The following is a 17,992-nucleotide window of genomic DNA, read 5'->3' as shown; positions in this document are numbered from 1 at the left end:
TAGCCTAAACCAGGAGATTCCTAGATGTTAAAGAGCTGCTAGCTGTAAGAATGGCAACGCATTCTACAAGGAAGTTGTAGTTCAAAATCATCTGGGGATCTACCTGTTAGGCTCCCTGCCCTAAAACAATGATTCTCAACCTATTCCTCAAGGTAAATTTCTCCAGTTCAGCTAAATTATAAATTCACTTTGAATTCTCATTTAAGTGAATAAACCTGTTTTTTTAATTTTATCTTTATATTTTACAAAGGATTGCATTTAAATGTATGGAATAAAATGCAGGAACTGTTAGTCATTATTTGGGAATTACTGTTCAATATTATCCCAGATCATTATATGCATTCCATAGCTCCTCCCAGTGTCTCATTTTCTAATACTTACGTTTCATCAGTGAAGGATATTCCAAAATATTCCTTCTCCTTTAGATTGAAGTGGGAAGCCACGAGGTCAAGAAGCTCCTTGGCCAACAGTTTCGGCTACAAAAGAGATAAAAACAGAATTATGTGTTATTCTACATTTTTATCAAGAGGTACTCACTGTAATTACACAACAATTACACAAACAGAAGCTCTATTTTATGAAGAACTATGATTAATATCGGTTTGTAACTTTGACTTTATTTATTTTCAAAAAAGTATAGATGCATAACCGAGTTTCTGCCACTGAGTTTGAGAAAAGCGCCCTTGATCATTTTAAATGTGCTGATTGGTTTATTTACACTTCAAAATAAGTTTGGACCATATGAACATTATAATTAGCAATTTTGGATTATTCAATCAGCCCAGTTTGAATTAATTTATTTCCATCTTTAGATTTTGAGCAGTCAGACGCAAGTTCACATTGCAGTGGCTATGGTGCAAGGATTTCCTCTGTTGTCTTACTGCATTTTACCTAATAACTGCAGGTACACTTTATATCCTGCCATGCACAATCAATGTCATCAAAAGAGAACGCTCTAAATATCTTTGTTCATAAAAGTATGGCATATGTACAAACAAATCTCTACATTTTATGGGTTCTCTCATAGCTTTCTGTGAAACAGACAATTTAGCTCCATTCATTGAAAACATATTAATTAAAGAAGCATTGCTGTTTGTTCTTTTAGCTGGCACTGTGGTTTTATTCATGTCACAGTAAGGGCCATCGTGTGTGCTGAGGTTATTGTGTTGACACACTGCAATGTACCTGTCTCTAACACCTCCTCACTCCCCATCTGTGTACCCCTTTTCTAATCCCCTATCACTCCCCATCTGTGTACCCTTCCTCTAACCCCTCCTCACCCCCTAGGGTGTACCTCCCCAGCCATACACCTGTCTCTAATAATTCCTCACTCCCCATTTATGTACTTGTCTATAAGCCCTCCTCATTCCCCATCTGTGTACCGCTCTCTAACACCTTCTCACCCCCCAGCCATGTACCGTCTCTAACCCCTCTGCACTCCCCATCTATGTACCTGTCTATAACCGTTTCTCACTCCCGATCTCTGTACTTGTCTTTAACCCCATTACACACCCCATCTGTGTACTTCTCTCTAACCCCATCTGCACCCCCCTTCTATGTACCTGTCCGTAACTCCTCCTTATTCTCCAGCCATGCACCTGTCTCTAACACCCTCCTCATACCCCGGCTATGTACCTGTCTCTGATCCCCTCTTCATACCCCAGCCATGTACCTGTCTCTGACCCCCTCCTCATACCACGGCTATGTACCTGTCTCTGACCCCCTCCTCATACCCCAGCCATGCACCTGTCTCTGACCCCCTCCTCATACCCCGGCCATGTACCTGTCTCTGACCCCCTCCTCATACCCCAGCCATGCACCTGTCTCTAACACCCTCCTCATACCCCAGCCATGTACCTGTCTCTGATCCCCTCTTCATACCCCAGCCATGTACCTGTCTCTGACCCCCTCCTCATACCCCGGCTATGTACCTGTCTCTGACCCCCTCCTCATACCCCAGCCATGCACCTGTCTCTGACCCCCTCCTCATACCCCGGCCATGTACCTGTCTCTGACCCCCTCCTCATACCCCAGCCATGCACCTGTCTCTGACCCCCTCCTCATAACCCAGCCATGTACCTGTCTCTAACCCTTTCCTCATACCCCTGCCATGCACCTGTCTCTAACCCTACTTCGACATTCCCTTTCCCCTTCTATTTCTCTAACTCTCCCCACTCACAAGTCATGTTCCTGTTAGTAGCCCTACCTTCTCAGCAAAACTCATGTCCCTTAACAAGTCACCAGTCCTCAGCCAGCACTGATTCTGTCCTTATTCCTAGCACAGCCATGTCCCGGATCCTGCTCTCTCAATGTCTGTAGCAAACTGAATACTTCCCTATGGTGGGCAGCTCCTGCAGACGTTTCTCACCTGCTTATATGCTTATATTTCAAGTAAGTCTTGGTACACTACTATTTCTGGCAGTGTGTTTGTAAACTCTGATTTCTTTCATATATAAAGCCTAGTGCTCATAAATTAGCAGACTGCAAGTGCACATGATTTAGATTTCCTCACACAGAGCTGAGATCACACAGTAGCTCAGCATTTGGTCTGTTAGCTAGCAGGCAACAAAGTATCTGCCAAATCTAGAAGTGAGTGCAACAGCACAGGTCTTTCATGATGGAAAATGTCTTGTACTCTACAAATTTTTCATCACAGATAAAGTTTACATTTGCAATACAAGTCTACCTATATTCACACCTTCCACTAATAGCACAGCCGCCACACATTCCAAATGCTATTTATTGCTTCAGCGAGCAGAGGGACAAATGTTAAGCAGCCATGAATATTTACAAAACAGACGGTGATCTAAAGCACCTGGTTACATTCAATTACTTTATATATAGTGTTTCTATTCACAAGGCCACCCAGCTGCTGGAAATACAGCAGAAACACTAGAGACAAGACTTAATCTGCTGCATTTTGCATTTGCTGTGAAAGCTGGAAAAGCAGAAACCAATGAATATTAAAAAGCATAAAGAAAATGCCCAAACAGAGGCGTTAGAGTGTGTGAAAGCAGGCGGGTAAACACTGCATTGCACACATTTCTAAGTAACTTCCATTACTATTTCTGAATTTCTCCTGGCTAACACCAGCAGCTTCGCTGTCAACAAACACTCTCTAGTTGTAGGCCCAAAGGCTGTTATTTGGCCATATTGCCTTATATACTCTGTAAAAATATTCATATACTCATATATATTGATTGAACATTGATTACAAAACCATGCATTTTGGTTAATGACATACACCAAGGACATGCTTAGAAAACGTGAGAAAGCTCACTTTCCTGCCTATACACGTTCTCAATAAATGAATTAATGTCTCTGAGAAAAATACAACAACCCATACAGTCACATCCTATATCCCCATCAGACTGAAGTCCTGCTCGCCGCTAATAGCTGCATGCCCAGGAAATGTGATTATTAGTGGTAAGCATGATGTAATTTAGATGGTGATAGAGGATGTTACTGTACATATGATTCCTGGAATTCCATCGCCTCTAGACTAGAAGTTCTTGAGTGCAATGTCATGAGTAGGGACCTCACCAATTTCACAATTACTTATTGTCCATCCACCCACCCACTGTACAGTGTGCAGGATAGGTTGACACTATCTAAATAATAATAATAATAATTTTCTACTGTATTTGTATGTTTAATATCATTGCTAATCTTTGTTGGCTCTTATGCTCGCACATTTATAGAGAATGGTGCCATTTATTTTTATTCCATTTTTTTAATGGCAGTATATTATTATATGTATTTACATAATCTTGTAAAGTTCTCCAACTTTCATGATGCAACAGAGAGAATCAAAGAAATCGCTCAATTGGCTAAATGACAGAATCAAGAACAGCAATAAAAAGTACTACAGATTACATAAAATTACCATTTTACTTGAAGGGATGCAAGAGGTTTTAATTATTTATTTTGTTATAGAAGAAAAGTATAAAACACAAAAAGTCAGCCTTTATTATCCCCGTGAGTGGGACTGGCCAGAGGAGCCAAACATTGTATTGCTTCCTACTTAATAGTATAACAGTGAAATGATTTTTGCCTTTGTTGCTTTCAGAGTTCACCTTGGATTCGAGGTAACAACACGTTTACAAACAATAAGCAATACATAACCATGTTACTGTAATACAGCTTGTGACATGTAGACACTCCATCTCAGGGAGATCTCTAACATCATCATAATACATTCTCACTGAGAATTGTACGGACACACATATGCTCTCACTGCAGTTAATGTGCCAATAAATGATGGTCCAAGACTAGCTTTTTATTAACTAATTGCAAGCAAATAAGCTATGCAATTAGAGTGATTTGCAGAGATTCCAATGATCCCATGCTGGGTATGTTTAATTACTTATTCATTATCAGGTAACTATGGACAGATATCTAGGCAGCATATTCATTCTTAAAATAATGTCAGCTTAAATTAATTAAGCACCACTGCACTATTACATTGCATGTGCGACATTACAAAACCAATTGCTCTCTTAGCAGACAAAGAAACCCGTATCATTGTTCAGGAATGGTTTGATGAACATGACAAGAGTACAAGTTCCTTTAAATTCCCCAGATCGCTGCGCATACGTTCACACAAATAGCCTACTCTACACCCTAGGCACAACTCGCAATTCCCTATATAGGTCTAGCTTAATATAAACGCTGTTTAGTAGTCAAAGAGTTTTTCATATAATGTACAGCGATGACACCCACTATAATCACTAATCCTAAGTTACCACTATCAAACAATCAAACAAGTAACCCACTATGTCTATTCAACATGTGCCTAGCCTGTCTTGTTAGCCAACAGTTCTGTGCTTTGGGACAGGACAGGCGAATAGTACATTACTGTGTTCTCATAAACAAAAAAGCCTGTCGATCTCACCACGAGGCCTCAAGCTAGTCGCACCAAGTTTATGCCATATTGTTAATAGCTTATTTGCTGTATTGCTACCTTTATCACTTATAAAAAATGTTATGCATTTCCAACTTGCCACAATACTGCTATCATATGTCTATGAAAATTGAGCCTGTCAATGCTGTTGTGGTGACACAGGCACTGTTGTAACTACCTGCATACCAAAAATAAAGAATTTAAAAAAAAAAAAATTCCCCAGATCGCAACCCGACTGAGTATCTGTGGGATGTGCTGAAACAACAAATCCGATCCATCAAGGAGGCCCCACCTTGCAACTTGCAGGACTTGAAGGATCTTCTGCTTATGTTTGGTGTAAGATACCAGTATACCACAGGATACATTCAGAGGTCTTGTGGAGACCATGCCTCAATGCTTCAGAGGAGTTTAGGCAGCACGAGGGGAACCTACACTATACTAGGCTGGTGTTTTTAATGTTGTAACTGATCAGTGTGTGTGTGTGTGTGTGTGTGTATGTGTATATAAAATTAATTTTAATACAATGTTAAACAAAAATCTGCACACCAGTCAAGCCATAAGACTTGCTTTTCCCACAGAAATCACAAATCTTCAGTGATGTTACTATCGCAAAGGATTCTGGGTGGGCACAATTTTTTCCCCACCATAACCTTTTTTGCTTTTTGCTTCCTAGGCACTACCAAGCCTCAGTAAACAAACCAGTAACCAACCTCATGCTGATGATTTGCATTAACAACGAAACAGCTGTCCATGAGTGGTTCACTGGCTATGCATCTTTTCCTAAGTTTTGTTTCAAAGCTGTTGTATACAGCAAACACAGACTCAAAGGAATCCATGTTTAAAATGGAATATGGCAAAAATGTGATTCTTTTTTAAACCAATTTGCATATGCCCACCCAGAATCCTTTGCGGTAGTAACATCACTGCAGATTTGTGATTTCTGTGGGAAAAGTAAGTCTTTTGGCTTGACTGGTGTGCAGAATTTGTTTTAACATTGTATAAACTATCCACAGACTTCAGGTTTTCAATCTCATTTTTTTCCCCACCTTGTTGGTTTTTGCTTTATATATATATATATATATATATATATATATACACACATATATACATTTTAATATATTTGATGTGTCTAGAGTTTAAAAAATAAACAGCACCAGCTATTGAACCCTCTTTTTTACATTACATAAGGTGCCATAATGTCCAGGGGCTGTAACAGAATATTTTTACCAATTTTATTTAACTCAGCTGCACTTTTCACCCCCTTCCTCCTAAAGTACACAGAGAAGTGTGATTCACCCACAGTTAGAAGGGCAATGTTCATGCAGAGTCTGTACGTATCTCCTATGACAATACTGTGTTATGCAGCTGCCAGTGACTGGCTCCAGTAGCCACATTTGTAATGACTCATGTATCCCGCCAGTGAACAATGAGCTTATACCGACGGTTAAGAATGTCTCACCCATTCCACGAGCACGGACCTCACATGGAATGAAAGAGGCTTCTAACAGGGAAACAACACAGTGCACACTGCAGCCTTTGCTGATGTGTGTGCCTTTGTTCGTTTTTTTACATCTTATGAAAAGGAAAACATGCAACAATTCAACAGCCAAACACTATTACTCCATTACATTATATATTTATACACTTTAAGGAGCAATTGAAAGCGATTTAATGCCATAACTTTGCAACCTTTTAATTTTGTTCTATACTGTGTATTGCCCAGGATATGGTTTTAGTTTATAGTTTGGTCTTGTATGTTTTGTTGATTTTTCTGCTGTTGGGGAGCTTTGTGGTCTAGGGCTTGGTAACCGAAACAGATGCGCAAAACATACATTTTATTTACTATAAGTAAAGTAGCATATTGTTAGCAAAACACAGTATTTTCAGGGAGACTTATCCTTCCTAAACGGTGCCTTGCCTGGCTTCTGCGCAAATTCTCAGAGGGAATTCTAAAAAGGAAGTTGTAATGGTAATTGGATAAGTCATACTTCCCAATATTAGAAGGGAAAGAATTTGGCATGGAGGGTAGAGGTACAAGGGGCAGACCAAGGACACACCATGAGGTGAGTTTGCCCATAAAAGGTACGGTCAGCCTATACTGTAAATGCATAATCTCTCTGGCAGAGAAGTACCCTGAAACCAGGGGTGCTGCCTAATGCAGTTGTGCTGGGATGTATGCTATCCCAAAAACAAGAGAATATTGAAAATGGGGGAGAGGAAGTAGACACAAAAAAATATTATAAGAGAAAGCAGTAACAAAGACTTTGGAGGGATCAAAGCTGGTAGAGGTGTCTAGGATATGACAATTACCAAAGATGATAGATGGACGTTAATCTAATAAGTAAGGAAGCAAGGTAACGGTATGAATGACTAAAGAGTAGATGTCAGCAATCCATAAAGAAATTAGATTGTAAAAGCAAAGAGCATGGTCTTCAGAGAATTAAAAAGAGAAGGAAAAAGTGTGCATTTGTCTGTGTGGCATACATTCCAACATACATGCTCACAGAATTAGAAAAGGATGGGCATGTCCCTGAGGAGGCTTTTCCAATGATGCGGTCTCTGTAGTTGGCAGGCCCGCCTGCAAGACAACAGGAAACTGAAGCGGAAGGTGGGGCAGGACCCCCAAAAGCAGGACTGTCGGGGGGGGGGGGGGGGGGGGGGGGCTGGTGTGGTGAAATGTGCAGTGTAAGGAAAATTGGAATACCTCGTTTTCTGAGTCCCTTTGTGTCACTAGATGTGGGAGTGCAGTGTTAAGAGAAAATGAAAAAAAATTTTTTTGTTATCACTGAATACTCATGAATTGATCTGAGGTAGTATAACCAGTGCCGTTGATCAAAGAGATCGTACTATGGCTGCCCCCATTAAGTAATTAGCATTTGGTATGCTATTTCATTATATGTGTACATTACAAATGCATATGCACAGAGGCTATACTACATTAAATCTTTTATTTTAAATTATAACAAAAATGAGATTCCTATTAAAGAGAATGCAACATGGTTAATGATATTAGGAGGAGAAAAACACATTTTTATGTATACATCTAAATAACTCTTCTAAGAACTATATATTATTTATAGGACAATGGCCCACACACCTTATCAGACTTTGTTAAAATAATAAATATACCCTGTCAGATTGCTTGGCAAAGCTCTGAATTACTGAAATGGTTAACCCAAACATGCATGGAATTGATTTAGCAGACCGTTTTGTTCTGGGATACTGCATATTCATGCTTTCATTGTGTCTCTGGAAAAAGGAGGCCGAGGTTTTGAAAACACAATTATTTCTGAACAGCGGGTTTTCATTAAGCTCATAAACCACCATAAAAGAATCCCTTTACACCATAGTACCCTTCCTTTCTTTACTCGTCCAATTATATTGAAGAGTGAAAACACATTGCAGTATTCCACCAAAATATGAAACATAGAGCATCTCCAAAGATGCAAATTGCTGCCAGAACTTATCACTACATGCTTTCTGAAAACTCATGTAGGTCCACTATCAAAAGTGACTATGTATTTGTAGAAAGTGGGGATACATTTACATTTACTGACATTTTCATTTTAACTTCTTGAATGCTGAAGAAAAAAATGGAAGCTTAGTAAACAAAGTTTATCAAAGTAAAAAAAAAAAATCTAAATTAAACATTTTGAAAACTGTGAAAAAATGATTAGATTGGGAAATTGTATTGAACTTAATTATTCTGACCTGTTATTGTCTTATCACAACTTGCTAGTGAATGCATCCATCTTGACACATGATTATAATTTAATAAATATGTGAATTGTGTTTTTTTTTTTTGCATAACAAGTAAATCACACTGCTTGAGAGTAGCAGATATATTCATTGAATATGGGACTTAAAGAGATACTGTGCTTACCAAACCAACTTAGTTTGGTTGTTTAGATCATGCACATACTGTCTCACTGCTCAATTATCTGCCACTTATGAATTAAATTAGTTTTCTTTCTGTTTATGCAGCCATTACCACACCTCCCTTGGCTGTGACTCACACAGCAGGCATGAAAAAAATGCTGTCATTTTTCAATCAGATGTTAACTTGATTTAGAAGTTTTTATCTCCTGCTCTGTAAATTGAGGCTATTAACAGAGCAGGATTTAAGACATTCTAAAATAAACAGACTGTACCATAAATAAAATGTAAACATTACATCTCACTTTATTGTAAGTGTTTAGGAATGCTGTGTGAGTCATATGCAGGGAGGTGTGACTAGAGCTGTACAAACAAAGTGATTTAAGTCCTAAATGTCAGAGAATTGAGCAGTGAGACTGCAGGGGCATGATCTATACAGAAAATAAAGCTAAAGTTGTTTTGATGACTATAGTGTCCCTGTAACGAGGATACTACAGCTCATTTGGTCATATGTAAGGAAACGTTGTAAGGAGCACTAATTACAATGGAAACCAGCTAATTCCTTATTTCCTTAGAGATTGCACACATTTTGAATTCTGCTTTTCCTTCATTTGGTGACACATTTATAAATCTCCTCCAAAGTTATAGTACCTCTACAACACTAATGGGGATTCTTTCGAGCTATGAGAAATCTTCTACAGCAATCAAATAAGTTAACTAAAAGTTCCAAATCGATTATGTGCACCCTTTTTTCTTCTCAGTCTCTTCATTTTTTACTTAACCTATCATCTGTATCTCTATTTGTGTCTTGCTAACCAGCTCTCCCTATACAGATCCCTAATTTTGTTTAACCCCCTTTACTTTTTACCACTTCTTTACTCCACCTCCTACTTGGCTACTTCCATACTAGATACCCCTTTACCTCATCTTATAGGGACACTACAGTTTTAAGAATACATTCTTGTATCGCCCAACACAAAAGTTCCTTTAATATGTGAATTATGTATTATGCGATAATTCCAATAGTGACCTTTATTAATGTGTGTTAGGCTACCTTGCTTTTGACACATTTCCATCAACCCCTGTTACAGTGTGTATTGTGCTATTTAAGAATACACTAAAAAAAAGGTTAAACCAGATTGAATTTCAACATAAAAATGTATAAAGAATGCATAGCGAGAGAAATTTTAAATTACTTCGGCAACAAGATATTCATTTTAGAACATCAATAAGTAAATCTGTCAGGCTTGGGCCACAAACAAAACGTTATTCAAAACTGGATGTTGTGTGCATTTTAAAAGCCTATATTTTCCGTGTTGCAAATGTCTGTGATTAACATAATAAGATGAAACATTTTGCCTTCAGCACGCTCCCCAGCCATAGACTAGTAATTGACTTCTTCCTTAAAGTCAACGTCTGTGCCGTGAGTAAAGTCAAGCATGCCTGGACCAGAAATACAAGCCAGAGGACCTGGGGGGAGGCCTATCTCCCCCATATAGATGGATTAAAAGGACACTCACTTGTTTTGTAAAGTGCATTTCAGTTGATCATGTTAAAGCTTATGCAATCTTTCACATATGCAATCAATGTGAACACATTGTGTATGTGCTCATTCTGAATGCTGCCACTGGCAACAAAGTAATAAAAAAAATATTACTTTTTGACATTGAAATAAAACCTTCAACTAGCTCAGGTTGTTCTGTGTTAACCTCTTTCTAAAATAAACTACAGCAAAGTCATGATAAAATGTGAGCATTTTGCTATATTAAAGGCTCATTTAGTAAACAATATAGATAGGTTCCAAGAATGTGAAATGTATAATCTTAAGGCAGTGTGATGAAAAACACTGATAAATTGCATTATTTTTCTTCTCTTTTTTTTCTTTCATTTGTATCATGACGTCACAACTGCATTGTTCAATATTACCATAAGTATTTTTTGTAATGTTTTTACACTAATAAACTGAATAAATATATTTGTGCAAACTATTTTAGTTTATTTATGTTTGTTATTTTTTTATTATTAGTATGCACAGTAAATAGGGGACATTTATTATTGCTGCAAGAATAAAAATGTTTGTATTAAAGGACCACTATAGCGTTTGGAATAAAAACTGCATTCCTAACAGTATAATATGCCTACCTTATTAGTCCTCCCCACACCTGCGGGCATGATAGGGTTAAAAACCTTTGTTCCCACTTACCTGTTTTCAGCTTCAAGGTCCCTCTGCACTTGCTTGGTATCCACCCACAATGTCATTAGAGTTTCCTCAAAGGAAAGCACAGAATCAATGCCTTCCATTGGGGAACTAGAAGACGGTAGACATTTCACTGAAACTGCAATGTTTTACATTGCAGGCTTAAAGGGACAGGGGCCAATAGTGTCCCTTTAACCCTATAGAGTAAGCTACTTCTCATAGCATAGACAAGAAGACGAAAACATATATATATATATATATATATATATATATATATATATATATCACATTTCGGGTTAGAAAGGTGATTTACTCACTTTTTTCCAGCACTGCAAAGGGCTCCTCGAATCTGACCCCGCCTCCATGGCTGACATTATCAAATTGGATTATTTCAGCTAATCATAAGGCTTTTCCACGGAGGAGCCAAATAAACCCTGACCAATCAGCATTTCTGCCCTGGCCAATCAGCATCTCCTCCTGAATCAATGCATCTCTATGGGGAAAATCCAGTGTCTCAATGCAGAGTGTGGAGATGCTGAATGTCAGTGCTGCACAGTGTGCAGGACTGGTCCAGTAAGCACCTCTAGTGGACGTCTGAGGAGTGACCACTTGAGGTTTCCTAGGTTTTAATGTAAACACTGCCTTTTCTCTGAATAGACAGTGTTTACAGCAACAAGCCTGCAGTTACAAGCTGTAATTGCTCTGGTGACTATTGTTTACCTTTAAGCCCTAAAATACTTGGTCAGTTACAAGGGAACTCTGGGCACCCTAACAGTTTAATCAGAATAAAGCTGTTATGGTGCTATGTTGTCCCCAGGCACCACAGTCATTAATTAGTATATTATAAATGTAACCCAGTTGTGTCCATAAAAGAAGCAGGCACCAATTTTTTTTTTCCTGTAAGAAAAAGCAGACTGGTGACCATGCTGTATATATATTTATTAAAATGCTGGTCTCTGCCTGGTATAAAATAAATGTATGAATTTTTTGCCTAGACCACACTGTACAAATTAAATCAAGCAGATGTAATTGATGGAGCCACAATCCACTTTTAGAAACATAGATGACAATGTATCTGAAACATATTTTGAAAATGACAATCTCGTACACATCCGCACCCGGGATCATACAGCAGATTGAAACATAATTATTTTTTTTTCCTGTCAGTCCTCAAAAGAGAAGCATCAGGTACATGTCAGCTAAAATGCACTAACTTGTACAATCTGTTCATGCATGTAATATCATCAATTCATTTTTAATAGCCTCAAATTGAGAAAGCAATTTAGTTTTGTACATTTATTATCTGTAACTAGATAACACCAAATTAATCATGTTGTTATATAAAGACAACTTTAGTATTTAGCTTCAAGCTCAATGGTTCATACCTCCCAAGTGTCCATGTTTAGATGGAAGAGTCCAATTTTACATTTAAAACCCTCAGTCCCTCTTTTCTATCCTTTATACCATCTACTGTAGATCCCTGTTTGTGCTGTGTATATCAATATAACTAAATGAAACAGCTTCCAAATGTTCTGTAATATGCATACCTTGCAACATTTCAAATCGACAAAAAGGGACATAGGGGCTGGGAAAATTGAGGAGATTCACTAATAATTTATGCATCTAAAATGTAATTTAGAACAAGAACAATGTATCTAATTCAACACATTTATTGTTGACAAAGACACATTACTATGAATAATATTGTTATGGCACTATGTTATGCACTCAGATAGACCAATAACATACAGCTTATAGAAAAGACGGACATTAGGATATAAAAGAGGGACAGAGGGAATTTGTCCCAAAATAGGGACTGCCCCTCCTAAATAGGGACACTTGGGAGGTATGAATGTGTCTTTAAACTAAAACACATAAAATAATAGTAAATGTGCTTAGATAATTATTCTGTGTAAATACTATACTGTAGGCTAGTTCTAAATGCCATTATAAGTTGTATAAATAGTTTTTAGTAGGTCTGTAAGTGTAATAAAATGTACCACATTTTTGAGAGTATGCAACACTACACTTTGCATGCAGGTAGTGTATATTTGTTTCTTTGTATATATTTGTAAACAGATGTTGGCAAAAGTAAATCTGGATATAAGGATCACGGTCTCTCAAGAAGAAATGCTAATACTGTTTAAAGTGCTGCAGGCAGGTTGCCAGTCAGCTATGCCAGAAATAGTCTAGTAAAAGGGACCTCACAGTGAGCGCCTACATTCTACTCCTTGCTCACGCACGTGCAAATAATCAATTTGAAAATGGTTTTGCTGTTCTTACAGAGATTTAGGACAAAGGAGGAATGACAGAGCATGGAAGGACTTGAGTTCTAAATCTGCAACAGTCCCACCAGATCTGAAATCTGGAACAGTTGGTGGATACTTTCAATTCAATCACAACATATTTTGAAGTGGAAAACCGACCAAGACCCGGGCAAAAATAAAACGTATAAAAAGTCCAGAATTTGGTCCACTTCTGGAGACACCATTTGGCCACTTTAGGCATTCTGTCAATCTGACACGTTGCATGCTGGGATGACACCAACTTTGAAGTCTGGGCTCAAACTATACAGTAAACTTTACATTAACATGGTACAATTAGACATTATTCCAGGCCATCAATAAAGTTGTTGGTTATTTATGTGGAACTTTATACAACAAATATACATTTTATATATAATCACATTATTATTTGCACTTCAGTAAAAAAGAGAACATGTTCATTGTGTAATAAAATAAAGTAAAAATTTCCTAAATTTTTAAGGCTCCCCTTGACAGATGCAATTTTATATATTATATATGTATAGTGAACTTTGAAAGGAGGGGGCGGGGCCTGACTGCCGGCGTGATCAGACGCGCTTCGTCTGAGCTCCCGCTCCAGGGCCCGAAAGACGGCGCAAATTGGAGGCAAACCGCGACCACCAAGCCACGCCGGATCCTCACTGGCCCCCAGGAACTGGGGCGAACGGGGAAACCGCTTCCCGGTGCCGACAGTATCCCGACTGGGGCCCGGAGCTGGATGGAGCTTGAGCCGGGTTGAGACGGCCGCTCTCTCGGGTCTCAAGCCGGGGTTGAGCTCCCCCCTCTGGACCGGGGGGGTCATCCCGGTCTTCAAGGGCATCGAGCAGAGCGTCAACTTGGGGCCTAAACACCCGCCCTGGCGAGGAACATTTACCGTCAACAAACCACAAAATGGCCGCCGCACACCAGCCATGTGCGAGAGCTGCTGGTACGATCAAGCTGACTGGGGGGAAACCATCACCAGACCACCAGGATAGCCTAACTCAGGCCTCTGCTGACAAACTATGCTGGCAAGACTACGGTTGGAGAACACAAGGCAGAAGGCTCCCGGGGCATAACTGCAAAGATGGCGACGGCGCAGAGCAAAACACCAACAGCTCCCGCCCTATGAAGCTCCAGGGGAGAGATGCAGCACTACTCACCGAAACGTGTAGCAGGCCCAGCGGTGAGTCCATCAATGCGAGAACCATAAACTTGCACAGACACCGAGCCCGCCGAAACACATGGAGACTCACAACCCTGAAAAGAGAACCCCTGCTGCTGCCACACTGGGGAACCCCTGAAATAAATGCTAGGACTAGTCGGCCCATGCTGTATTACCGCCACAGATCCGTGATGCCACCCTTAAACAGACCTCAGGTCTCCAGAGACCCCCTTGCGGTGCAACATGCCAACACAGTGTCCGCTGGACCTCACATTGACGCCTGCAAGCTTACAGCAGTTGGCGGACGCCGCTGCAAACAATAACCACCGCAGGGACACCGAAGGACAGGCTGGAAGAAAGATCAGAGGGACTAGGGTGACTCCCGGCAGTCCAGAAAATCCATCCCTACACAGGACTCTCTAGCTAAACAGCATCACAGACGACACCAGACAGCCTAAGGACGCTATCCTGACAAATATACTGCCTGTCTTATTAGCATGCTAGGCTACTCACCATGCAATCCCCCACTCAGCATGACACAATCTTGCTAGGGCTCCACCGCTCAGAGACTCCCCTCCGCTATCTCTACAAGATAATCTTAATTACCATAGGCGCACTCACAGCTCGAAATCTGTACCTGATGTTTAACTTGCACAGCCAGTAAACTCATTAACTACGTAACGACCACATAGCCATACATGTATAGTCTAACTACTAACTACGTAACGACCACATAGCCATACATGTATAGTCTAACCACTAGCTACGTAACGACCACATAGCCATACATGTATAGTCTAACCACTAACTACTTAACGACCACATAGCCATACATGTATAGTCTAACTACTAACTACATAACGACCACATAGCCATACATGTATAGTCTAACCACTAGCTACGTAACGACCACATAGCCATACATGTATAGTCTAACTACTAACTACATAACGACCACATAGCCATACATGTATAGTCTAACCACTAACTACTTAACGACCACATAGCCATACATGTATAGTCTAACTACTAACTACGTAACGACCACATAGCCATACATGTATAGTCTAACCACTAACTACTTAACGACCACATAGCCATACATGTATAGTCTAACTACTAACTACGTAACGACCACATAGCCATACATGTATAGTCTAACTACTAACTACATAACGACCACATAGCCATACATGTATAGTCTAACTACTAACTACGTAACAACCACATAGCCATACATGTATAGTCTAACTACTAACTACATAACGACCACATAGCCATACATGTATAGTCTAACCACTAACTACTTAACGACCACATAGCCATACATGTATAGTCTAACTACTAACTACATAACGACCACATAGCCATACATGTATAGTCTAACCACTAGCTACGTAACGACCACATAGCCATACATGTATAGTCTAACTACTAACTACTTAACGACCACATAGCCATACATGTATAGTCTAACCACTAACTACTTAACGACCACATAGCCATACATGTATAGTCTAACTACTAACTACGTAACGACCACATAGCCATACATGTATAGTCTAACCACTAACTACTTAACGACCACATAGCCATACATGTATAGTCTAACTACTAACTACATAACGACCACATAGCCATACATGTATAGTCTAACTACTAACTACGTAACGACCACATAGCCATACATGTATAGTCTAACCACTAACTACTTAACGACCACATAGCCATACATGTATAGTCTAACTACTAACTACGTAACGACCACATAGCCATACATGTATAGTCTAACCACTAACTACTTAACGACCACATAGCCATACATGTATAGTCTAACCACTACCTACTTAACGACCACATAGCCATACATGTATAGTCTAACTACTAACTACGTAACGACCACATAGCCATACATGTATAGTCTAACTACTAACTACATAACGACCACATAGCCATACATGTATAGTCTAACTACTAACTACATAACGACCACATAGCCATACATGTATAGTCTAACTACTAACTACATAACGACCACATAGCCATACATGTATAGTCTAACCACTAACTACTTAACGACCACATAGCCATACATGTATAGTCTAACTACTAACTACATAACGACCACATAGCCATACATGTATAGTCTAACTACTAACTACTTAACGACCACATAGCCATACATGTATAGTCTAACCACTAACTACTTAACGACCACATAGCCATACATGTATAGTCTAACTACTAACTACGTAACGACCACATAGCCATACATGTATAGTCTAACCACTAACTACTTAACGACCACATAGCCATACATGTATAGTCTAACCACTACCTACTTAACGACCACATAGCCATACATGTATAGTCTAACTACTAACTACGTAACGACCACATAGCCATACATGTATAGTCTAACTACTAACTACATAACGACCACATAGCCATACATGTATAGTCTAACTACTAACTACATAACGACCACATAGCCATACATGTATAGTCTAACTACTAACTACGTAACGACCACATAGCCATACATGTATAGTCTAACCACTAACTACTTAACGACCACATAGCCATACATGTATAGTCTAACTACTAACTACATAACGACCACATAGCCATACATGTATAGTCTAACTACTAACTACGTAACGACCACATAGCCATACATGTATAGTCTAACCACTAACTACTTAACGACCACATAGCCATACATGTATAGTCTAACTACTAACTACGTAACGACCACATAGCCATACATGTATAGTCTAACCACTAACTACTTAACGACCACATAGCCATACATGTATAGTCTAACTACTAACTACATAACGACCACATAGCCATACATGTATAGTCTAACTACTAACTACGTAACGACCACATAGCCATACATGTATAGTCTAACCACTAACTACTTAACGACCACATAGCCATACATGTATAGTCTAACTACTAACTACGTAACGACCACATAGCCATACATGTATAGTCTAACCACTAACTACTTAACGACCACATAGCCATACATGTATAGTCTAACCACTACCTACTTAACGACCACATAGCCATACATGTATAGTCTAACTACTAACTACGTAACGACCACATAGCCATACATGTATAGTCTAACTACTAACTACATAACGACCACATAGCCATACATGTATAGTCTAACTACTAACTACATAACGACCACATAGCCATACATGTATAGTCTAACTACTAACTACATAACGACCACATAGCCATACATGTATAGTCTAACCACTAACTACTTAACGACCACATAGCCATACATGTATAGTCTAACTACTAACTACATAACGACCACATAGCCATACATGTATAGTCTAACTACTAACTACTTAACGACCACATAGCCATACATGTATAGTCTAACTACTAACTACTTAACGACCACATAGCCATACATGTATAGTCTAACCACTAACTACATAACGACCACATAGCCATACATGTATAGTCTAACTACTAACTACTTAACGACCACATAGCCATATATGTATAGTCTAACCACTAACTACTTAACGACCACA

The 17,992-nt window shown here is 39.2% G+C and overlaps 1 protein-coding gene across 6 annotated transcripts in view; it reads right to left on the bottom strand.

The window, feature by feature from the left end:
• FRMD4A (FERM domain containing 4A) overlaps positions 1 to 17,992 on the bottom strand; it is a 419,083-nt gene that overhangs the window by 168,817 nt on the left and 232,274 nt on the right. For all 6 annotated transcript variants that reach the window (XM_063448212.1, XM_063448207.1, XM_063448210.1 and 3 more), the window contains exon 3: positions 382 to 476. In XM_063448212.1, coding sequence (XP_063304282.1) covers positions 382 to 476 — 95 coding nt within the window. The remainder of the gene's footprint in view (positions 1 to 381; positions 477 to 17,992) is intronic.

The sequence above is a fragment of the Pelobates fuscus genome, chromosome 3, assembly GCF_036172605.1.
Source record: "Pelobates fuscus isolate aPelFus1 chromosome 3, aPelFus1.pri, whole genome shotgun sequence".
NCBI lineage: Eukaryota > Metazoa > Chordata > Amphibia > Anura > Pelobatidae > Pelobates > Pelobates fuscus.
This window is presented reverse-complemented; position numbering and strand designations above follow the sequence as displayed.